Genomic DNA, 25943 nt, shown 5'->3' with positions numbered 1-25943 from the left:
AAAAAACGGGGTGACTGTATTGTTGACTGGTTGGTAAGGTTATTTAATGTATGTATGAGTCATGGTGAGGTGCCTGAGGATTGGCGGAATGCGTGCATAGTGCCATTGTACAAAGGCAAAGGGGATAAGAGTGAGTGCTCAAATTACAGAGGTATAAGTTTGTTGAGTATTCCTGGTAAAAAAAAAATATAAATATATATATATATATATATATATATATATATATATATATATATATATATATATATATATATATATATATATATTTATATTTTTGCTTTGTCGCTGTCTCAGGCGTTAGCGAGGTAGCGCAAGGAAACAGATGAAAGAATGGCCCAACCCACTCACATACACATGTATATATATACACGTCCACACACGCAAATATACATACCTATACATCTCAATGTATACATACATATACACACACAGACATATACATATATACACATGTACAAAATTCATACTGTCTACCTTTATTCATTCCCATCACCACCCCACCACACATGGAATAACATCCCCCTCCCCCCTCATGTGTGTGAAGTAGCGCTAGGAAACGACAACAAAGGCCACATTCGTTCACACTCAGTCTCTAGCTGTCATGTAATAATGCACCAAAACCACAGCTCACTTTCCACATCCAGACCCTACAGAACTTTCCATGCTTTACCCCAGATGCTTCACATGCCCTGGTTCAATCCATTGATAGCACGTCGACCCCGGTATACCACATCGTTCCAATTCACTCTATTCCTTGCACGCCTTTCACCCCCCTGAATGTTCAGGCCCCGATCACTCAAAATCTTTTTCACTCCATCTTTCCATCTCCAATTTGGTCTCCCACTTATCCTTGTTCCCTCCACCTCTGACATATATATCCTCTTTGTCAATCTTTCCTCACTCATTCTCTCCAGGTGACCAAACCATTTCAAAACACCCTCTCCTGCTCTCTCAACCACACTCTTTTTATTACCACACATCTCTCTTACCCTTTCATTACTTACTCAATCAAATCACCTCACATCACATATTGTCCTCAAACATCTCGTTTCCAGCACATCCATCTTCCTCCGCACAACTCTATAGCCCACGCCTCGCACCATATAACATCGTTGGAACCACTATTCCTTCAAACATACCCATTTTTGCTTTCTGAGACAATGTTCTCAACTTCCACACATTTTTCAATGCTCCCAGAACTTTCGCCCCTTCCCCAACCCTATAATTCACTTCCGCGTCCATGGTTCCATCAGCTGCCAAATCCACTCCAAGATATCTAAAACACTTCACTTCCTCCAGTTTTTCTCCATTCAAACTTACCTCCTAATTGACTTGTCCCTCAACCCTACTGCACCTAATAACCTTGCTCTTATTCACATTTACTCTCAGCTTTCTTATTTCACACACTTTACCAAACTCAGTCACCAGCTTCTGCAGTTTCTCACCCGAATCAGCCAGCAGTGCTGACTCACGGACTCACTGACTCACTTCCCAAGCTCTCTCATCCACAACAATATCCATACTTGCCCCTCTTTCCAAAACCCTTCCATTCACCACCCTAACAACCCCATCCACAAACACATTACACAACCATGAAGACATCACACACCCCTGTCGCAAACCTACATTCACTGAGAACCAATCACTTTCCTCTCTTCCTACATGTACACATGCCTTACATCCTTGATAAAAACTTTTCACTGCTTCTAACAACTTACCTCCCACACCATATATTCTTAATACCTTCCACAGAGCATCTCTATGAACTCTATCATATGCCTTCTCCAGATCCATAAATGCTACATACAAATCCATTTGCTTTTCTAAGTATTTCTCACATACATTTTTCAAAGCAAACACCTGATCCACACATCCTCTACCACTTCTGAAACCACACTCCTCTTCCTCAATCTGATGCTCTGTACATGCCTTCACCCTCTCAATCAATACCCTCCCATATAATTTCCAAGGAATACTCAACAAACTTTTACCTTTATAATTTGAGCACTCACTCTTATCCCCTTTGCCTTTGTACAATGGCACTATGCAAGCATTCCGCCAATCCTCAGGCACCTCACCATGAGTCATACATACATCAAATAACCTTACCAACCAGTCAACAATACAGTCACCTCCTTTTTTAATTAATTCCACTGCAATACCATCCAAACCCACTGCCTTGCCGGCCTTCATCTTATACAAAACTTTTGCTACCTCCTCTCTGTTTACCAATCATTCTCCCTAACCCTCTCACTTTGCACACCACCTCAACCAAAACACCCTATATCTGTCACTCTATCATCAAATACATTCAACAAACCTTCAAAATACTCACTCCATCTCCTTCTCACATCACCACTACCTATTATCACCTCCCCATTAGCCCCCTTCACTGATGTTCCCATTTGTTCCCTTGTCTTACGCACTTTATTTACCTCCTTCCAAAACATCATCTCTTTATTCTCCCGAAAATTTAATGATACTCTCTCACCACAACTCTCATTTGCCCTCTTTTTCACCTCTCACACCTTTCTCTTGACCTCCTGCCTCTTTCTATTATACATCTCCCAGTCATTTGCATTATTTCCCTGCAAAAATCGTCCAAATGCCTCTCTCTTCTCTTTCACTAATAATCTTACTTCTTCATCCCACCACTCACTACCCTTTCTAATCTGCCCACCTTCCACGCTTCTCATGCCATATATACATATGTGTATATCATTATTATATTATACTTTACTTTGTCGCTGTCTCCTGCGTTAGCGAGGCAGCATAAGAAAAAAAACGAAAGAATGGCCCAACCCACCCACATACACATGTATATACATACACGTCCACACACACACATATACATACCAATACATTTCAACGTATACACATACATACAAACACAGACATATACAAATATACACATGTACACAATACATACCTGCTGCTTTTATTGATTCCCGTCGCCACCCCACCACACATCAAATGACAACCCTCTCCCCCCGCATGTGCGTGAGGTAGCGCTAAGAAAAGACAACAAAGGCCAAATTTGTTCACACTCAGTCTCTAGCTGTCATGTAAAATGCACCGAAACCACAGCTCCTTTTACATCCAGGCCCTGCAATATTTTGTATGGTTTACCCATGACAATTCACATGCCCTGATTCATTCCATTGACAGCACGTCAACCCCGGTATACTACATCATTCCAATTCACTCTATTCCTTACCCGCCTCTCACCCTCCTGCATATTCAAACCCCGATCACTCAAAATCTTTTTCACCCCATCTTTCCACCTCCAATTTGGTCTCCCACTTCTTCTCGATCCCTCCAACTCTGACACCTATATCCTCTTTGTCAATCTTTCCTCACTCATTCTCTCCATGTGACCAAACCATTTCAAAAGACCCTCTCCTGCTCTCTCAACCACACTCTTTTTATTACCACACATCTCTCTTACCCTATCATTACTTACTCGATCAAACCGCCTCACACCACATATTTTCCTCAAACATCTCATTTTCAACACGTCCACCCTCCTCCGCACAACTCTATTTATAGCCCATGCCTCACAACCATATAACATTGTTGGAACCACTATTCCTTCAAACATAACCTTGCTCATATTCACATTTACTCTCAACCTTCTTCTTTCACAAACTTTACCATACTCAGTCACCAGCTTCTGCAGTTTCTCACCCGAATCAGCCACCAGTGATGTATCATCAGCGAACAACAATTGACTCACTTCCCAAGCTCTCTCATCCACAACAATATCCATACTTGCCCCTCTCTCCAAAACCCTTCCATTCACCACCCTAACAACCCCATCCACAAACAAATCAAACAACTATGGAGACATCATGCACCCCTGCCGCAAACCTACATTCACTGAGAACCAATCACTTTCCTCTCTTCCTACACATACACATGCCTTACATCCTTGATAAAAACTTTTCACTGCTTCTAACAATTTGCCTCCCACACCATATATTCTTGATACCTTCCACAGAGCATCTCTATCAACTCTATCATATGCCTTCTCCAGATCCATAAATGCTACATACAAATCCATTTGCTTTTCTAAGTATTTCTCACATACATTTTTCAAAGCAAACACCTGATCCACACATCCTCTACCACTTCTGAAACCACACTGCTCTTCCTCAATCTGATGCTCTGTACATGCCTTCACCCTCTCAATCAATACCCTCCCATATAATTTCCAAGGAATACTCAACAAACTTTTACCTCTGTAATTTGAGCACTCACTCTTATCCCCTTTGCCTTTGTACAATGGCACTATGCAAGCATTCCGACAATCCTCAGGCACCTCACCATGAGTCATACATACATCAAATAACCTTACCAACCAGTCAACAATACAGTCACCTCCTTTTTTAATAAATTCCACTGCAATACCATCTAAACCCACTGCCTTGCCGGCTTTCATCTTATGCAAAGCTTTTGCTACCTCCTCTCTGTTTGCCAATCATTTTCCCAAACCCTCTCACTTTGCACACCTCAACCAAAACACCCTATATCTGTCACTTTATCATCAAATACATTCAACAAACCTTCAAAATACTCACTCCATCTCCTTCTCACATCCCCACTACTTGTTATCACCTCCCCATTAGCCCCCTTCACTGATGTTCCCATTTGTTCCCTTGTCTTACGCACTTTATTTACCTCCTTCCAAAACATCTCTTTATTCTCCCTAAAATTTAATGATACTCTCTCACCGCAACTCATTTGCCCTCTTTTTCACCTCTCACACCTTTCTCGTGACCTCCTGCCTCTTTCTATTATACTTCTCCCAGTCATTTGCATTATTTCTCTGCAAAAATCATCCAAATGCCTCTCTCTTCTCTTTCACTAATAATCTTACTTCTTCATCCCACCACTCACTACCCTTTCTAATCTACCTACCTCCCACGCTTCTCATGTCACAAGCATCTTTGTACAAGTCATCACTGCTTCCTGAAATACATCCCATTCCTCCCCCATTCCCCTTACATCCTTTGTTCTCACCTTTTTCCATTCTGTGCTCAGTCTCTCCTGGTACTTCCTCATACAAGTCTCCTTCTCAAGCTCACTTACTCTTACCAATCTCTTCACCCCAACATTCTCTCTTCTTTTCTGAAAACCTCTACAAATCTTCACCTTCGCCTCCACGAGATAATGGTCAGACATCCCTCCAGTTGCACCTCTCAGCACATTAACATCCAAAAGTCTCTCTTTCGCGCGCCTATCAATTGACATGTAATACAAAAACGCTCTCTGGCCATCTCTTCTACTTACATATGTGTACTTATGTATATCTCTCTTTTTAAACCAGGTATTCCCAATCACCAGTCCATTTTCAGCACATAAATCTACAAGCCCTTCACCATTTCCATTTACAACACTGAACAGCCCAAGTACACCAATAATTCCCTCAACTGCCACATTACTCACCTTTGCATTCAAATCACCCATCACTATAACCTGGTCTCATGCATCAAAACTACCAATGCACTCACTCAGCTGCTTCCAAAAAACTTGCCTCTTAGGATCTTTCTTCTCATGCCCAGGTGCATAAGCACCAATAATTACCCATCCTCTCCATCCACTTTCAGTTTTACCCATATCAATCTAAAGTTTACTTTCTTACACTTTATCACATACTCCCACCACTCCTGTTTCAGGAGTAGTGCTACTCCTTCCCTTGCTCTTTTCCTCTCACTAACCCCTGACTTTATTCCCAAGACATTCCCAAACCACTCTTCCCCTTTACCCTTGAGCTTTATTTCACTCAGAGCCAAAACATCCAGGTTCCTTTCCTCAAACATACTACCTATCTCTTCTTTTTTCTCATCTTGGTTACATCCACACACATTTAGACCCTCCAATCTGAGCCTTCGAGGAAGAACGTATGTAACAAATACTTAGAAAAACATATGGGTATGTTTGTAGCATTTATGGATCTATAGAAGGCATATGATAGGGTTGATAGAGATGTTACAGCCTCACCAAAGCTGAATAATGAATGTTCTACAGATGGGTCCCTATGAAAGTAAAACTCCCTTCCCATACAAAACAAATAGGTAAAAACATCTAGACCTCCTTGAGGTCACACCACTCCAAAAAAGAGCTGCTAGTTAACATCAGGCCCCTTTCTTAGACAGGAGTATTGGAGAATCAAAGATGTACAAATCAAATAAACAAACATACATACAAGAATCCCAAAATACTGACCAAAGCAAACATACAACATACCATTCCAAACTAAGTAATAACATACAAAAAATAAAATATATAATAATCATGAGAAGAAAAAAGCCTGTCTGATAACATATTCTAACTGTGCAAGACCTACAGAAATTCTGGGTAGCTGTGCATCCAGCAGAGGTCTCTGACTGACCAATGGAAGGCTTGCAAAAAGCAAGCTGCCACTACCTTGTTAGAAGAACACTGATTTTTCTGGAGAATATCCTAGAGAATCTCTAATGATAGCAGAACAAACTCCTGCGGAAAGACAGAATGAAACAGATAATCAGATGTCCTCAGGTGTATGCCAACCAGACTCTTAATGGTGAAACAATTACTGAAATATGTATAGATGGAAAAAAGTCCACAGCTTTGATCTTCAAGGAAAGGAGGTATCATAACGTTTAATCCTCGTGTGATCAAAGTCTCCTAAGAGATGCATTTTGTTCTTCAAGGAAAGGAGGAATCATACTGCTCAATCCTCATGTGGCCAAAGTCTCCTACGAGAAACATTTTGTTTTTCAAGGAAAGGAGGTATTATACTACTTAATCCTCATGTCTCCTTACAAAAACATGCCACAGGTCCAAGCTATAGTGGTAGGTATGCATGGAGACAGTTTATGAAAGCAGTGGTCAATATAGTACTTGGACAACATAGAGAGGTCACCTATATAACATCCAACAGAGACGGATGGTCAGAGAGAGGTAATGCCTGAAGAATAATGAGACATGACATTAGATGCTACTCTGCCTAAAAAAGAGACATGACATGAGAGCAGTATTCCAGACTTGGGGTGAATAAAACCCATGTGCACATGAAACAGCTGCCCACAAGAAAAATAATCAAGGCACCTATACAACATCGCCAGCTTTTGGCGAACAGACTTTTGGGTGCAAATTATGTGGGGTTTTCTGGACAGAGAAAATATGGTTATGTCCAAAACATGTATAATGTTACTACAGAGGTAAACTGTGTTGTTCTGAAACTGAACGAGGGGAACCAGCACCATTTAGATAGAAATATAGGTAATATCAAGCTTTGGTACAACGGAGTTTCAAGACTGGAAAGACCTAGGTGACTACAAGAGGATAAAGATGGGGCTGAAAATCTCTTCCTGTTCTATCATATTCTATATGGTTATGTCCAAAACATGTATAATGTCACTACAGGGTTAAACTGTGTTGTTCTGAAATTGAACGAGGGGAACCAGCACCACTGAGAAAGAGATATAGGTAATATTATGCTTTGGTACAATGGAGTTTCAAGACTGAAAAGACCAAGATGACTACAAGAGGATAAAGATGGAACTGAAAATCTATTCCTGTCCTATCATATTCCAAATAAATGAAAAGAAGTCAAGCAAAAACTTTTTCTCCAATACTTAGTTCCCTTCTGAATGATATCTTGCTAAAGCAGTAAAAGGTAAGTATAAAAAAATAACAAGTGCCAAAACATGATAAAATATTATAGATAGCTACTAATAATACAACTATATAAAAGATACACAATATACTTATCAGAAAAGAGAGCTCAGCTGACTCAAAGCTTAGCTAGTTATGTCCCTACTCCTTTACAACCCAAATAAAACACTGCAACTTGCCTTGTTTTGTTTCAGTTTCTCCATCATGTGGCTTAGTTTCATTTCTTGTCCTCAAAATCTTACTTAACTGACCTGAAATAGAGGATTTGGTACATGTGATGATGATTCTTCTAAACTGATACTGTGCTAACATAATTAACTGTACTAACATACTTAATTCCATCTACATCTTCATTCATATCTTATCAAATCACTCATTACATCTTACTGAAGATGGAAGTCTTAACAGACGAATTTATCATACAAAAATATTAAAAACATTTTTGCAAGGAAAAAATGCAAATGAGTGGGAGATGTATAAAAGAAAGAGACAGGAGGTCAAGATAAAGGAGCAAGAGATGAAAAAGAGGGCAAATGAGAGTTGGGGTGAGAGAGTATCATTAAATTTTAGGGTGAATAAAAAGATGTTCTGGAAGGAGGTAAATAAAGTGCGTAAGACAAGAGAGAAAATGGGAACTTCAGTGAAGGGGGCTAATGGGGAGGTGATAACAAGTAGTGGTGATGTGAGAAGGAGATGGAGTGAGTATTTTGAAGGTTTGTTGAATGTGTTTGATGATAGAGTGGCAGATATAGGGTGTTTTGGTCGAGGTGGTGTGCAAAGTGAGAGGGTTAGGGAATATGATTTGGTAAACAGAGAAGAGGTAGTAAAAGCTTTGTGGAAGATGAAAGCCAGCAAGGCAGCAGGTTTGGATGGTATTGCAGTGGAATTTATTAAAAAAGGGGTGACTGTATTGTTGACTGGTTGGTAAGGTTATTTAATGTATGTATGATTCATGGTGAGGTGCCTGAGGATTGGCGGAATGCGTGCATAGTGCCATTGTACAAAGGCAAAGGGGATAAGAGTGAGTGCTCAAATTACAGAGGTATAAGTTTGTTGAGTATTCCTGGTAAATTATATGGGAGGGTATTGATTGAGAGGGTGAAGGCATGTACAGAGCATCAGACTGGGGAAGAGCAGTGTGGTTTCAGAAGTGGTAGAGGATGTGTGGATCAGGTGTTTGCTTTGAAGAATGTATGTGAGAAATACTTAGAAAAGCAAATGGATTTGTATGTAGCATTTATGGATCTGGAGAAGGCATATGATAGAGTTGATAGAGATGCTCTGTGGAAGGTATTAAGAATATATGGTGTGGGAGGCAAGTTGTTAGAAGCAGTGAAAAGTTTTTATCGAGGATGTAAGGCATGTGTACGTGTAGGAAGAGAGGAAAGTGATTGGTTCTCAGTGAATGTAGGTTTGCGGCAGGGGTGTGTGATGTCTCCATGGTTGTTTAATTTGTTTATGGATGGGGTTGTTAGGGAGGTGAATGCAAGAGTTTTGGAAAGAGGGGCAAGTATGAAGTCTGTTGGGGATGAGAGAGCTTGGGAAGTGAGTCAGTTGTTGTTCGCTGTATATACAGCGCTGGTGGCTGATTCATGTGAGAAACTGCAGAAGCTGGTGACTGAGTTTGGTAAAGTGTGTGAAAGAAGAAAGTTAAGAGTAAATGTGAATAAGAGCAAGGTTATTAGGTACAGTAGGGTTGAGGGTCAAGTCAATTGGGAGGTAAGTTTGAATGGAGAAAAACTGGAGGAAGTAAAGTGATTTAGATATCTGGGAGTGGATCTGGCAGCGGATGGAACCATGGAAGCGGAAGTGAATCATAGGGTGGGGGAGGGGGCGAAAATCCTGGGAGCCTTGAAGAATGTGTGGAAGTCGAGAACATTATCTCGGAAAGCAAAAATGGGTATGTTTGAAGGAATAGTGGTTCCAACAATGTTGTATGGTTGCGAGGCGTGGGCTATGGATAGAGTTGTGCGCAGGAGGATGGAAGTGCTGGAAATGAGATGTTTGAGGACAATGTGTGGTGTGAGGTGGTTTGATCGAGTAAGTAACGTAAGGGTAAGAGAGATGTGTGGAAATAAAAAGAGCGTGGTTGAGAGAGCAGAAGCGGGTGTTTTGAAATGGTTTGGGCACATGGAGAGAATGAGTGAGGAAAGATTGACCAAGAGGATATATGTGTCGGAGGTGGAGGGAACGAGGAGAAGTGGGAGACCAAATTGGAGGTGGAAAGATGGAGTGAAAAAGATTTTGTGTGATCAGGGCCTGAACATGCAGGAGGGTGGAAGGAGGGCAAGGAATAGAGTGAATTGGATCGATGTGGTATACCAGAGTTGACGTGCTGTCAGTGGATTGAATCAGGGCATGTGAAGCGTCAGTGGTAACTCATGGAAAGCTGTGTAGGTATGTATATTTGCGTGTGTGGACGTATGTATATACATGTGTATGGGGGTGGGTTGGGCCATTTCTTTCGTCTGTTTCCTTGCGCTACCTCGCAAATGCAGGAGACAGCGACAAAGCAAAAAAAAAAAAAATATATATATATATATATATATATATATATATATATATATATATATATATATATATATATTTTTCTAAATTGTTTCTTACATTTTTTCATATGTATATATATGTATGTGTGTGTGTGTGTGTGTGTATGTGCGTATGTGTGTGTATGTGTGTGTGTGTGTGTATATATATATATGTATATTATCCCTGGGGATAGGGGTGAAAGAATACTTCCCACGTATTCCTCGCGTGTCGTAGAAAGCGACTAGAGGGGACGGGAGCGGGGGGCCGGAAATCCTCCCCTCCTTGTATTAACTTTCTAAAATGGGAAACAAAAGAAGGAGTCACGCGGTGAGTGCTCATCCTCCTCGAAGGCTCAGAGTGGGGTGCCTAAATGTGTGTGGATGTAACCAAGATGTGAAAAAAGGAGAGATAGGTAGTATGTTTGAGGAAAGGAACCTGGATGTTTTGGCTCTGAGTGAAACGAAGCTCAAGGGTAAAGGGGAAGAGTGGTTTGGAAATGTCTGGGGAGTGAAGTCAGGGGTTAGTGAGAGGACAAGAGCAAGGGAAGGAGTAGCAATACTCCTGAAACAGGAGTTGTGGGAGTATGTGATAGAATGTAAGAAAGTAAATTCTCGATTAATATGGGTAAAATTGAAAGTTGATGGAGAGAGGTGGGTGATTATTGGTGCATATGCACCTGGGCATGAGAAGAAAGATCATGAGAGGCAAGTGTTTTGGGAGCAGCTAAATGAGTGTGTTAGCGGTTTTGATGCACGAGACCGGGTTATAGTGATGGGTGATTTGAATGCAAAGGTGAGTAATGTGGTAGTTGAGGGAATAATTGGTGTGCATGGGGTGTTCAGTGTTGTAAATGGAAATGGTGAGGAGCTTGTAGATTTATGTGCTGAAAAAGGACTGATGATTGGGAATACCTGGTTTAAAAAGCGAGATATACATAAGTATACTTATGTAAGTAGGAGAGAGGGCCAGAGAGCGTTATTGGATTACGTGTTAATTGACAGGCGTGCGAAAGAGAGACTTTTGGATGTCAATGTGCTGAGAGGTGCAACTGGAGGGATGTCTGATCATTATCTTGTGGAGGCTAAGGTGAAGATTAGTATGGGTTTTCAGAAAAGAAGAGTGAATGTTGGGGTGAAGAAGGTGGTGAGAGTAAGTGAGCTTGGGAAGGAGACCTGTGTGAGGAAGTATCAGGAGAGACTGTGTACAGAATGGAAAAAGGTGAGAACAATGGAAGTAAGGGGAGTGGGGGAGGAATGGGATGTATTTAGGGAATCAGTGATGGATTGCGCAAAAGATGCTTGTGGCATGAGAAGAGTGGGAGGTGGGCTGTTTAGAAAGGGTAGTGAGTGGTGGGATGAAGAAGTAAGAGTATTAGTGAAAGAGAAGAGAGAGGCATTTGGACGATTTTTGCAGGGAAAAAATGCAATTGAGTGGGAGAAGTATAAAAGAAAGAGACAGGAGGTCAAGAGAAAGGTGCAAGAGGTGAAAAAAAGGGCAAATGAGAGTTGGGGTGAGAGACTATCAGTAAATTTTAGGGAGAATAAAAAGATGTTCTGGAAGGAGGTAAATAGGGTGCGTAAGACAAGGAAGCAAATGGGAACTTCAGTGAAGAGCGTAAATGGGGAGGTGATAACAAGTAGTGGTGATGTGAGAAGGAGATGGAATGAGTATTTTGAAGGTTTGTTGAATGTGTCTGATGACAGAGTGGCAGATATAGGGTGTTTGGGTCGAGGTGGTGTGCAAAGTGAGAGGGTTAGGGAAAATGATTTGGTAAACAGAGAAGAGGTAGTAAAAGCTTTGCGGAAGATGAAAGCCGGCAAGGCAGCAGGTTTGGATGGTATTGCAGTGGAATTTATTAAAAAATGGGGTGACTGTATTGTTGACTGGTTGGTAAGGTTATTTAATGTATGTATGACTCATGGTGAGGTGCCTGAGGATTGGCGGAATGCGTGCATAGTGCCATTGTACAAAGGCAAAGGGGATAAGAGTGAGTGCTCAAATTACAGAGGTATAAGTTTGTTGAGTATTCCTGGTAAATTATATGGGAGGGTATTGATTGAGAGGGTGAAGGCAGGTACAGAGCATCAGATTGGGGAAGAGCAGTGTGGTTTCAGAAGTGGTAGAGGATGTGTGGATCAGGTGTTTGCTTTGAAGAATGTATGTGAGAAATACTTAGAAAAGCAAATGGATTTGTATGTAGCATTTATGGATCTGGAGAAGGCATATGATAGAGTTGATAGAGATGCTCTGTGGAAGGTATTAAGAATATATGGTGTGGGAGGCAAGTTGTTAGAAGCAGTGAAAAGTTTTTATCGAGGATGTAAGGCATGTGTACGTGTAGGAAGAGAGGAAAGTGATTGGTTCTCAGTGAATGTAGGTTTGCGGCAGGGGTGTGTGATGTCTCCATGGTTGTTTAATTTGTTTATGGATGGGGTTGTTAGGGAGGTAAATGCAAGAGTCTTGGAAAGAGGGGCAAGTATGAAGTCTGTTGGGGATGAGAGAGCTTGGGAAGTGAGTCAGTTGTTGTTCGCTGATGATACAGCGCTGGTGGCGGATTCATGTGAGAAACTGCAGAAGCTGGTGACGGAGTTTGGTAAAGTGTGTGGAAGAAGAAAGTTAAGAGTAAATGTGAATAAGAGCAAGGTTATTAGGTACAGTAGGGTTGAGGGTCAAGTCAATTGGGAGGTGAGTTTGAATGGAGAAAAACTGGAGGAAGTGAAGTGTTTTAGATATCTGGGAGTGGATCTGTCAGCGGATGGAACCATGGAAGCGGAAGTGGATCATAGGGTGGGGGAGGGGGCGAAAATTTTGGGAGCCTTGAAAAATGTGTGGAAGTCGAAAACATTATCTCGGAAAGCAAAAATGGGTATGTTTGAAGGAATAGTGGTTCCAACAATGTTGTATGGTTGCGAGGCGTGGGCTATGGATAGAGTTGTGCGCAGGAGGATGGATGTGCTGGAAATGAGATGTTTGAGGACAATGTGTGGTGTGAGGTGGTTTGATCGAGTAAGTAACGTAAGGGTAAGAGAGATGTGTGGAAATAAAAAGAGCGTGGTTGAGAGAGCAGAAGAGGGTGTTTTGAAATGGTTTGGGCACATGGAGAGAATGAGTGAAGAAAGATTGACCAAGAGGATATATGTGTCGGAGGTGGAGGGAACGAGGAGAAGAGGGAGACCAAATTGGAGGTGGAAAGATGGAGTGAAAAGGATTTTGTGTGATCAGGGCCTGAACATGCAGGAGGGTGAAAGGAGGGCAAGGAATAGAGTGAATTGGAGCGATGTGGTATACAGGGGTTGACGTGCTGTCAGTGGATTGAATCAAGGCATGTGAAGCGTCCGGGGTAAACCATGGAAGCTGTGTAGGTATGTATATTTGCGTGTGTGGACGTGTGTATGTACATGTGTATGGGGGGGGGTTGGGCCATTTCTTTTGTCTGTTTCCTTGCGCTACCTCGCAACCGCGGGAGACAGCGACGAGGTATAAAAAAAAAAAAAAAAAAAAATATATATATATATATATATATATATATATATATATATATATATATATATATATATATATATATATATATTATCCCTGGGGATATTATCCCTGGGGATAGGGGATTAAGAGTACTTCCCACGTATTCCCTGCGTGTCGTAGAAGGCGACTAAAAGGGGAGGGAGCGGGGGGCTGGAAATCCTCCCCTCTCGGTTTTTTTTTTTTAATTTTCCAAAAGAAGGAACAGAGAATTGGGCCAGGTGAGGGTATTCCCTCAAAGGCCCAGTCCTCTGTTCTTAACGCTACCTCGCTAAAGCGGGAAATGGCGAATAGTTTGAAAAAAAAAAAAAGATATATATATATATATATATATATATATATATATATATATATATATATATATATATATATATATATATATATATATATATATGCTATCCCTGGGGATAGGGGAGAAAGAATACTTCCCACGTATTCCCTGCGTGTCGTAGAAGGCGACTAAAAGGGGAGGGAGCGGGTGGCTGGAAATCCTCCCCTCTCGTTTTTTTTTTAATTTTCCAAAAGAAGGAACAGAGAATTGGGCCAGGTGAGGGTATTCCCTCAAAGGCCCAGTCTCCTCTGTTCTTAACGCTACCTCGCTAATGCGGGAAATGGCGAATAGTTTGAAAGAAAAGAAAAAGAATATATATATATATATATATATATATATATATATATATATATATATATATATATATATATATATATATATATATATATATATATATATTTTATATATATATATATATATATATATATATATATATATATATATATATATATATATATATATATATATATATATATATATATTTTTTTTTTTTTTTTTTTTCATACTATTCGCCATCTCCCGCGTTAGCAAGGTAGCGTTAAGACCAGAGGACTGAGCCTTTTAGGGAATATCCTCACTTGGCCCCCTCCTCTGTTCCTTCATTAGGAAAACTAAAAAAGAGAGGGGAGGATTTCCAGCCCCCCGCTCCCTTCCCTTTTAGTCGCCTTCTACGACACGCAGGGAATACGTGGGAAGCATTCTTTCTCCCCTATCCCCAGGGATAATATATATATATATATATATATATATATATATATATATATATATTTTTTTTTTTTTTTTTTTTTATACTTTGTCGCTGTCTCCCGCGTTTGCGAGGTAGCGCAAGGAAACAGACGAAAGAAATGGCCCAACCCCCCCCCCATACACATGTATATACATACGTCCACACACGCAAATATACATACCTACACAGCTTTCCATGGTTTACCCCAGACGCTTCACATGACTTGATTCAATCCACTGACAGCACGTCAACCCCGGTATACCACATCGCTCCAATTCACTCTATTCCTTGCCCTCCTTTCACCCTCCTGCATGTTCAGGCCCCGATCACACAAAATCTTTTTCACTCCATCTTTCCACCTCCAATTTGGTCTCCCTCTTCTCCTTGCTCCCTCCACCTCCGACACATATATCCTCTTGGTCAATCTTTCCTCACGCATCCTCTCCATGTGCCCAAACCACTTCAAAACACCCTCTTCTGCTCTCTCAACCACGCTCTTTTTATTTCCACACATCTCTCTTACTCTTACGTTACTCACTCGATCAAACCACCTCACACCACACATTGTCCTCAAACATCTCATTTCCAGCACATCCATCCTCCTGCGCACAACTCTATCCATAGCCCACGCCTCGCAACCATACAACATTGTTGGAACCACTATTCCTTCAAACATACCCATTTTTGCTTTCCGAGATAATGTTCTCGACTTCCACACATTCTTCAAGGCCCCCAGAATTTTCGCCCCCTCCCCCACCCTATGATCCACTTCCGCTTCCATGGTTCCATCCGCTGCCAGATCCACTCCCAGATATCTAAAACACTTATATATGTGTATATGTATATATTATCCCTGGGGATAGGGTGAAAGAATACTTCCCACGTATTCCCTGCATGTCGTAGAAGGCAACTAAAAGGGGAGGGAGCGGGTGGCTGGAAAGCCTCCCCTCTCTTTTTTTTTTTAATTTTCCAAAAGAAGGAACAGAGAAGGGGGCCAGGTGAGGATATTCCCTCTAAGGCCCAGTCCTCTGTTCATAGCACTACCTCGCTAATGCGGGAAATGGCGAATAGTACGAAAGAAAGAAAGATATATATATATATATACATTTTTTTTTTTTTTTTTTTGCTTTGTCGCTGTCTCCCGCGTTTGCGAGGTAGCGCAAGGAAACAGACGAAAGAAATGGCCCAACCCACCCCATACACATGTATATACATACGTCCACACACACGCAAATATACATACCTACACAGCTTTCCATGGTTTACCCCAGACGCTTCACATGCCTTAATTCCATCCACTGACAGCACGTCAACCCCGGTATACCACATCACTCCAATTCACTCTATTCCTTGCCCTCCTTTCACCCTCCTGCATGTTCAGGCCCCGATCACACAAAATCTTTTTCACTCCATCTTTTCACCTCCAATATGGTCTCCCTCTTCCCCTCGTTCCCTCCACCTCCGACACATATATCCTCTTGGTCAATCTTTCCTCACTCATTCTCTCCATGTGACCAAACCATTTCAAAACACCCTCTTCTGCTCTCTCAACCACGCTCTTTTTATTTCCACACATCTCTCTTACCCTTACGTTACTTACTTGATCAAACCACCTCACACCACACATTGTCCTCAAACATCTCATTTCCAGCACATCCATCCTCCTGCACACAACTCTATCCATAGCCCACGCCTCGCAACCATACAACATTGTTGGGACCACTATTCCTTCAAACATACCCATTTTTGCTTTCCGAGATAATGTTCTCGACTTCCACACATTCTTCAAGGCTCCCAGAATTTTTGCCCCCTCCCCCACCCTATGATCCACTTCCGCTTCCATGGTTCCATCCGCTGCCAGATCCACTCCCAGATATCTATAACACTTCACTTCCTCTAGTTTTTCTCCATTCAAACTCACCTCCCAATTGACTTGACCCTCAACCCTACTGTACCTAATAACCTTGCTCTTATTCACATTTACTCTTAACTTTCTTCTTTCACACACTTTACCAAACTCAGTCACCAGCTTCTGCAGTTTCTCACATGAATCAGCCACCAGCGCTGTATATACAGCGAACAACAACTGACTCACTTCCCAAGCTCTCTCATCCCCAACAGACTTCATACTTGCCCCTCTTTCCAAAACTCTTGCATTCACCTCCCTAACAACCCCATCCATAAACAAATCAAACAACCATGGAGACATCACACACCCCTGCCGCAAACCTACATTCACTGAGAACCAATCACTTTCCTCTCTTCCTACACGTACACATGCCTTACATCCTCGATAAAAACTTTTCACTGCTTCTAACAACTTGCCTCCCACACCATATATTCTTAATACCTTCCACAGAGCATCTCTATCAACTCTATCATATGCCTTCTCCAGATCCATAAATGCTACATACAAATCCATTTGCTTTTCTAAGTATTTCTCACATACATTTTTCAAAGCAAACACCTGATCCACACATCCTCTACCACTTCTGAAACCACACTGCTCTTCCCCAATCTGATGCTCTGTACATGCCTTCACCCTCTCAATCAATACCCTCCCATATAATTTGCCAGAATACTCAACAAACTTATACCTCTGTAATTTGAGCACTCACTCTTATCCCCTTTGCCTTTGTACAACAGCACTATGCACGCATTCCGCCAATCCTCAGGCACCTCACCATGAGTCATACATACATTAAATAACCTTACCAACCAGTCAACAATACAGTCACCCCCTTTTTTAATAAATTCCACTGCAATACCATCCAAACCTGCTGCCTTGCCGGCTTTCATCTTCCGCAAAGCTTTTACTACCTCTTCTCTGTTTACCAAATCATTTTCCCTAACCCTCGCACTTTGCACACCACCTCGACCAAAACACCCTATATCTGCCACTCTATCATCAAACACATTAGTATTTTGTACTAATATAATATTTGGTATTGTCTTGACAATAACAAAACTGCATAATCTTCAATTTCACCACTGTTTGATTTACATATTGATTTACCCAACTATTTTCAAGAATGCAATTATTGCATAAATCAAGAGGTGTCTGTACTCTAACACTGGTATACTAGCCAGGGCAACGGGAATTTCCAGCATAAGTATGGCTTATCTACAATCTCTCTATTGACGACCAAGGGACTGAGATACTTGCTTCTGCAAGATCCTTACAGGACACTTGGAGCCTCAAGTTATGTGTACCAAGAGTTACCAGACAAAGCAGTGGCTCAAGATAAGAGCCATACTATGGGAGAGTTAAACAAACTCCTATGATTTAGCTAGGATCAAAAAGTTTACTACTGTTCAAAAAAAAAAAAAAGAAGCACTGGGTGGGCCTTCAAAAACTTTTCTTTTTTTTCTTTGTTTATGTTGGAGGATCCAGTCATGAGCAAAAGTCCACATTAAGTCCAGGCCTTAATTCAAATATAAAAAAGACTATGAAAGAGGAAAAGAAAAGACAAGGGAAAGTATTACCAATTTTTGGAGGAAGTAAAAAACCTGTCTTTTAAAATGTGCCAGGTCATAGTCATTAGGAAAGACATGAGAAGGTAAAGAGTTCCAAAGATTCGAGGTGTAGGGAAAGAAACAGTTATCAAAGTCACCCACCCTTTATTCGCCAACAGCCATGCAGTAATCATGTAATGCAGCAGCTTGCCAAGTATTGCGTGGTCTAGCTAGTGGTGGGAGCACACAAACAGCCAGCTCTCAGGAGCAAAAAACCATAGTAATACCAACAGAAGAGGGGAAAGAGAACCAAAATTGCAGCATAGGGCAAGGGGGTTAAGTTTTGAAATTAGCTTGGGAGATATGAAGATCAGCCATAGAGGAAGCTAGATATAAAAACAAAGACAAGGGGAACTGAGACTATACTGATTGCCCAAAGAGAAGCACCACAAGGGGACCAAACATGCCCTAGAAAACAATATTCCCCTCTTTAAATCCCTATTTGAAAGAACTTTGGTCCTACAAGGCATTAGCAAACTTTAAACCTTCGGGTGTTACATCCCAAAATGCATCATGGTGCATTATCAAAATATGGGGTTTGCCAAATATCATGGGCCAATGACTCAAACTGCCAGCTGTAATTAGGGAATGATCATCAACAGGTTAATAACAACAGCCTACTTCAGTGAAAACAGTGTTTCCATAAATGAGACATTCTCCTTCCTGAGGTTAGAAACCTTGGAGTTACGTGTCTACACAAATACCAATCAATGTTAACAGGACAGGACCAAAGGAAAGAGAGACTTAATCAATGAAAGTTTGTTCCCAAGCATGCAATCCACATTCAAGTACCTATCTCAAGCATAATTTGCCATTCCTGGGATGAATACATCTATAGCCTTCAAAAGAACCAGAAAGACAACTTAAATACAAGGAAGTAAAAATCACAAATGAAGGAGGAGAAGCACTAACAACAAAGGTGGGAGATCAGCTATTACTAAGCATAGCACCTGGATAAAAATATACTTTTTTTATTTATCATACTTGATTGCTATTTCCCATGTCAGCAAGGTAGCACCAGGAAACAGACAAAGAAAGACCCATCCACTCACATACACACATATATGCATACACGCACATATACATACATACATGGATGAAGGCAAACAAGTATGAATATGCATATATATATATATATATATATATATATATATATATATATATATATATATATATATATATATATACAGTGGTAAAGGATGTGTGGATCAGGTGTTTGCTTTGAAGAATGTATGTGAGAAATACTTAGAAAAGCAAATGGATTTGTATGTAGCATTTATGGATCTGGAGAAGGCATATGATAGAGTTGATAGAGATGCTCTGTGGAAGGTATTAAGAATATATGGTGTGGGAGGCAAGTTGTTAGAAGCAGTGAAAAGTTTTTATCGAGGATGTAAGGCATGTATACGTGTAGGAAGAGAGGAAAGTGATTGGTTCTCAGTGAACGTAAGTTTGCGGCACGGGTGTGTGATGTCTCCATAGTTGTTTAATTTGTTTATGGATGTGGTTGTTCGCGAGGTGAATGCAAGAGTTTTGGAAAGAGGGGCAAGTATGAAGTCTGTTGGGGATGAGAGAGCTTGGGAAGTGAGTCAGTTGTTGTTCGCTGATGATACAGCGCTGGTGGCTGATTCATGTGAGAAACTGCAGAAGCTGGTGACTGAGTTTGGTAAAGTGTGTGAAAGAAGAAAGTTAAGAGTAAATGTAAATAAGAGCAAGGTTATTAGTTACAGTAGGGTTGAGGGTCAAGTCAATTGGGAGGTAAGTTTGAATGGAGCAAAACTGGAGGAAGTAGAGTATTTTAGATATCTGGGAGTGGATCTGGCAGCGGATGGAACCATGGAAGCGGAAGTGGATCATAGGGTGGGGGAGGGGGCGAAAATCCTGGGAGCCTTGAAGAATGTGTGGAAGTCGAGAACATTATCTCGGAAAGCAAAAATGGGTATGTTTGAAGGAATAGTGGTTCCAACAATGTTGTATGGTTGCGAGGCGTGGGCTATGGATAGAGTTGTGCGCAGGAGGGTGGATGTGCTGGAAATGAGATGTTTAAGGACAATGTGTGGTGTGAGGTGGTTTGATCGAGTAAGTAACGTAAGGGTAAGAGAGATGTGTGGAAATAAAAAGAGCGTGGTTGAGAGAGCAGAAGAGGGTGTTTTGAAATGGTTTGGGCACATGGAGAGAATGAGTGAGGAAAGATTGACAAAGAGGATATATGTGTCGGAGGTGGAGGGAACGAGGAGAAGTGGGAGACCAAATTGGAGGTGGAAAGATGGAGTGAAAAAGATTTTGTGTGATCGGGGCCTGAACATGCAGGAGGGTGAAAGGAGGGCAAGGAATAGAGTGAATTGGAGCGATGTGGTATACCGGGGTTGACGTGCTGTCAGTGGATTGAAGCAAGGCATGTGAAGCGTCTGGGGTAAACCATGGAAAGCTGTGTAGGTATGTATATTTGCGTGTGTGGACGTATGTATATACATGTGTATGGGGGGGGGTTGGGCCATTTCTTTCGTCTGTTTCCTTGCGCTACCTCGCAAACGCGGGAGACAGCGACAAAGTATAATAAAATATAATAATATAATATATATTATCTCTGGGGATAGGGGATTAAGAATACTTCCCACGTATTCCCTGCGTGTCGTACAAGGCGACTAAAAGGGGAGGGAGCGGAAGGCTGGAAATCCTCCCATCTGGTTTTTTGCTTTTTTTAATTTTCCAAAAGAAGGAACAGAGAGAGGCCAGGTGAGGATATTCCACAAAGGCCCGGTCCTCTGTTCTTAACGCTACCTCGCTAACGCGGGAAATAGCGAATAGTTTAAAATATATATATATATATATATATATATATATATATATATATATATATATATATATATATATATATATATATATATCCCTGGGGATAGGGGAGAAAGAATACTTCCCACGTATTCCCTGCATGTCGTAGAAGGCGACTAAAAGGGGAGGGAGCGGGTGGCTGGAAATCCTCCCCTCTCTTGTTTTTTTTTTAATTTTCCAAAAGAAGGAACAGAGAAGGGGGTCAGGTGAGGATATTCCCTCTAAGACCCAGTTCTCTGTTCTTAACGCTACCTCGCTAACGCGTGAAATGGCAAATAGTATGAAAAAAAAAAAATATATACATATATTTTTCTTTTTTTTTTTTTTTGCTTTGTCGCTGTCTCCCCCATTTGCAAAGTAGCGCAAGGAAACAGACGAAAGAAATGGCCCAACCCACCCCCATACACATGTATATACATACGTCCACACACGCAAATATACATACCTACACAGCTTTCCATGGTTTACCCCAGACGCTTCACATGCCCTGATTCAATCCATTGACAGCACGTCAACCCCGGAATACCACATCGATCCAATTCACTCTATTCCTTGCCCTCCTTTCACCCTCCTGCATGTTCAGGCCCCGATCACACAAAATCTTTTTCACTCCATCTTTCCACCTCCAATTTGGTCTCCCACTTCTCCTCGTTCCCTCCACCTCCGACACATATATCCTCTTGGTCAATCTTTCCTCACTCATTCTCTCCATGTGCCCAAACCATTTCAAAACACCCTCTTCTGCTCTCTCAACCACGCTCTTTTTATTTCCACACATCTCTCTTACCCTTACGTTACTTACTCGATCAAACCACCTCACACCACACATTGTCCTCAAACATCTCATTTCCAGCACATCCATCCTCCTGCGCACAACTCTATCCATAGTCCACGCCTCGCAACCATACAACATTGTTGGAACCACTATTCCTTCAAACATACCCACTTTTGCTTTCCGAGATAATGTTCTCGACTTCCACACATTCTTCAAGGCTCCCAGAATTTTCGCCCCCTCCCCCACCCTATGATCCACTTCCGCTTCCATGGTTCCATCTGCTGCCAGATCCACTCCCAGATATCTAAAACACTTCACTTCCTCCAGTTTTTCTCCATTCAAACTCACCTCCCAATTGACTTGACCCTCAACCCTACTGTACCTAATAACCTTGCTCTTATTCACATTTACTCTTAACTTTCTTCTTTCACACACTTTACCAAACTTAGTCACCAGCTTCTGCAGTTTCTCACATGAATCAGCCACCAGTGCTGTATCATCAGCGAACAACAACTGACTCACTTCCCAAGCTCTCTCATCCCCAACAGACTTCATACTTGCCCCTCTTTCCAAAACTCTTGCATTCACCTCCCTAACAACCCCATCCATAAACAAATTAAACAACCATGGAGACATCACACACCCCTACCGCAAACCTACATTCACTGAGAACCAATCACTTTCCTCTCTTCCTACACGTACACATGCCTTACATCCTCGATAAAAACTTTTCACTGCTTCTAACAACTTGCCTCCCACACCATATATTCTTAATACCTTCCACAGAGCATCTCTATCAACTCTATCATATGCCTTCTCCAGATCCATAAATGCTACATACAAATCCATTTGCTTTTCTAAGTATTTCTCACATACATTCTTCAAAGCAAACACCTGATCCACACATCCTCTACCACTTCTGAAACCACACTGCTCTTCCCCAATCTGATGCTCTGTACATGCTTTCACCCTCTCAATCAATACCCTCCCATATAATTTACCAGGAATACTCAACAAACTTATACCTCTGTAATTTGAGCACTCACTCTTATCCCCTTTGCCTTTGTACAATGGCACTATGCACGCATTCCGCCAATCCTCAGGCACCTCACCATGAGTCATACATACATTAAATAACCTTACCAACCAGTCAACAATAGAGTCACCCCCTTTTTTAATAAATTCCACTGCAATACCATCCAAACCTACTGCCTTGCCGGCTTTCATCTTCCGCAAAGCTTTTACTACCTCTTCTCTGTTTACCAAATCATTTTCCCTAACCCTCTCACTTTGCACACCACCTCGACCAAAACACCCTATATCTGCATCTCTATCATCAAACACATTCAACAAACCTTCAAAATACTCACTCCATCTCCTTCTCACATCACCACTACTTGTTATCACCTCCCCATTTGTGCCCTTCACTGAAGTTCCCATTTGCTCCCTTGTCTTACGCACTTTATTTACCTCCTTCCAGAACATCTTTTTATTCTCCCTAAAATTTAATGATACTCTCTCACCCCAACTCTCATTTGCCCTTTTTTTCACCTCTTGCACCTTTCTCTTGACCTGTCTCTTTCTTTTATATGTCTCCCACTCAACTGCTTTTTTTCCCTGCAAAAATCGTCCAAATGCCTCTCTCTTCTCTTTCACTAATACTCTTACTTCTTCATCCCACCACTCACTACCCTTTCTAATCAACCCACCTCCCACTCTTCTCATGCCACAAGCATCTTTTGCGCAATCCATCACTGATTCCCTAAATACATCCCATTCCTCCCCCACTCCCCTTACTTCCATTGTTCTCACCTTTTTCCTTTCTGTACTCAGTCTCTCCTGGTACTTCCTCACACAAGTCTCCTTCCCAAGCTCACTTACTCTCACCACCCTCTTCACCCCAACATTCACTCTTTTTTTCTGAAAACTCATACAAATCTTCACCTTAGCCTCCACAAGATAATGATCAGACATCCCTCCAGTTGCACCTCTCAGCTCATTAACATCCAAAAGTCTCTCTTTCGCACGCCTGTCAATTAACACGTAATCCAATAACGCTCTCTGGCCATCTCTCCTACTTACATAAGTATACTTATGTATATCTCGCTTTTTAAACCAGGTATTCCCAATCATCAGTCCTTTTTCAGCACATAAATCTACAAGCTCTTCACCATTTCCATTTACAACACTGAACACCCCATGTATACCAATTATTCCCTCAACCGCCACATTACTCACCTTTGCATTCAAATCACCCATCACTATAACCCGGTCTCGTGCATCAAAACCACTAACACACTCATTCAGCTGCTCCCAAAACACTTGCCTCTCATGATCTTTCTTCTCATGCCCAGGTGCATATGCACCAATAATCACCCATCTCTCTCCATCAACTTTTAGTTTTACCCATATTAATCGAGAATTTACTTTCTTACATTCTATCACGTACTCCCACAACTCCTGTTTCAGGAGTACTGCTACTCCTTCCCTTGCTCTTGTCTTCTCACTAACCCCTGACTTTACTCCCAAGACATTCCCAAACCACTCTTCCCCTTCACCCTTGAGCTTCGTTTCACTCAGAGCAAAAACATCCAGGTTCCTTTCCTCAAACATACTACCTATCTCTCCTTTTTTCACATCTTGGTTACATCCACACACATTTAGGCACCCCAATCTGAGCCTTCGAGGAGTATGAGCACTCCCCACGTGACTCCTTCTTCTGTTTCCCATTTTAGAAAGTTAAAACAATACAAGGAGGGGAGGATTTCTGGCCCCCCGCTCCCATCCCCTCTAGTCGCTTTCTACGACACGCGAGGAATGCGTGGGAAGTATTCTTTCACCCCTATCCCCAGGGATAATATACATATATATATATACACATACACACACATACACACACACATGCACATATACACACACACACACACATACATATATATACATATGAAAAATGTAAGAAACAATTTAGAAAACTGAAACTTCTAGCTTGAAATGAAAAGAAAAAAATGAATGTCACATAATGGTTCAACCTCTGGCTATGGAAAAAGGAAATGTTTAATTTATTTACACAAAAGTCAATAGTAGTTCTCATCAATTTAACCACTGTATCAATAAGCTTCAATGTCTATATATATATATATATATATATATATATATATATATATATATATATATATATATATATATATATACATTTTTTTCTTTTTTTTTTGCTTTGTCGCTGTCTCCCGCGTTTGCGAGGTAGCGCAAGGAAACAGACGAAAAAAATGGCCCAACCCACCCCCATACACATGTATATACATACGTCCACACACGCAAATATACATACCTTCACAGCTTTCCATGGTTTACCCCAAACGCTTCACATGCCCTGATTCAATCCACTGACAGCACGTCAACCCCGGTATACCACATCGATCCAATTCACTCTATTCCTTGCCCTCCTTTCACCCTCCTGCATGTTCAGGCCCCGATCACACAAAATCTTTTTCACTCCATCTTTCCACCTCCAATTTGGTCTCCCACTTCTCCTTGTTCCCTCCACCTCCGACACATATATCCTCTTGGTCAATCTTTCCTCACTCATTCTCTCCATGTGCCCAAACCATTTCAAAACACCCTCTTCTGCTCTCTCAACCACGCTCTTTTTATTTCCACACATCTCTCTTACCCTTACGTTACTTACTCGATCAAACCACCTCACACCACACATTGTCCTCAAACATCTCATTTCCAGCACATCCATCCTCCTGCGCACAACTCTATCCATAGCCCACGCCTCGTAACCATACAACATTGTTGGAACCACTATTCCTTCAAACATACCCATTTTTGCTTTCCGAGATAATGTTCTCGACTTCCACACATTTTTCAAGGCTCCCAGAATTTTCGCCCCCTCCCCCACCCTATGATCCACTTCCGCTTCCATGGTTCCATCCGCTGCCAGATCCACTCCCAGCATATATATATATATATATATATATGTATATATATTTTTTTTTTTTCATACTTTTCGCCATTTCCCGCGATAGCGACGTAGCGTTAAGAACAGA

At 41.4% G+C, this 25943-nt stretch overlaps 1 protein-coding gene across 2 annotated transcripts in view; it reads right to left on the bottom strand.

Moving 5' to 3' along the window:
• Nucleotides 1-25943, bottom strand: part of LOC139763141 (uncharacterized) — a 486471-nt gene that overhangs the window by 34928 nt on the left and 425600 nt on the right. The window contains exon 13 of one of the 2 annotated variants that reach the window (XM_071688843.1): nt 7842-7913. The exons of the other annotated variant lie outside the window; for it this stretch is intronic. Within the exon in view, the coding sequence (XP_071544944.1) occupies nt 7842-7913 (72 nt within the window). The remainder of the gene's footprint in view (nt 1-7841; nt 7914-25943) is intronic. 2 annotated transcript variants of the gene reach the window in all.

This window comes from Panulirus ornatus, chromosome 46 (genome assembly GCF_036320965.1).
Source record: "Panulirus ornatus isolate Po-2019 chromosome 46, ASM3632096v1, whole genome shotgun sequence".
NCBI classification, from domain to species: Eukaryota; Metazoa; Arthropoda; class Malacostraca; order Decapoda; family Palinuridae; genus Panulirus; species Panulirus ornatus.
This window is presented reverse-complemented; position numbering and strand designations above follow the sequence as displayed.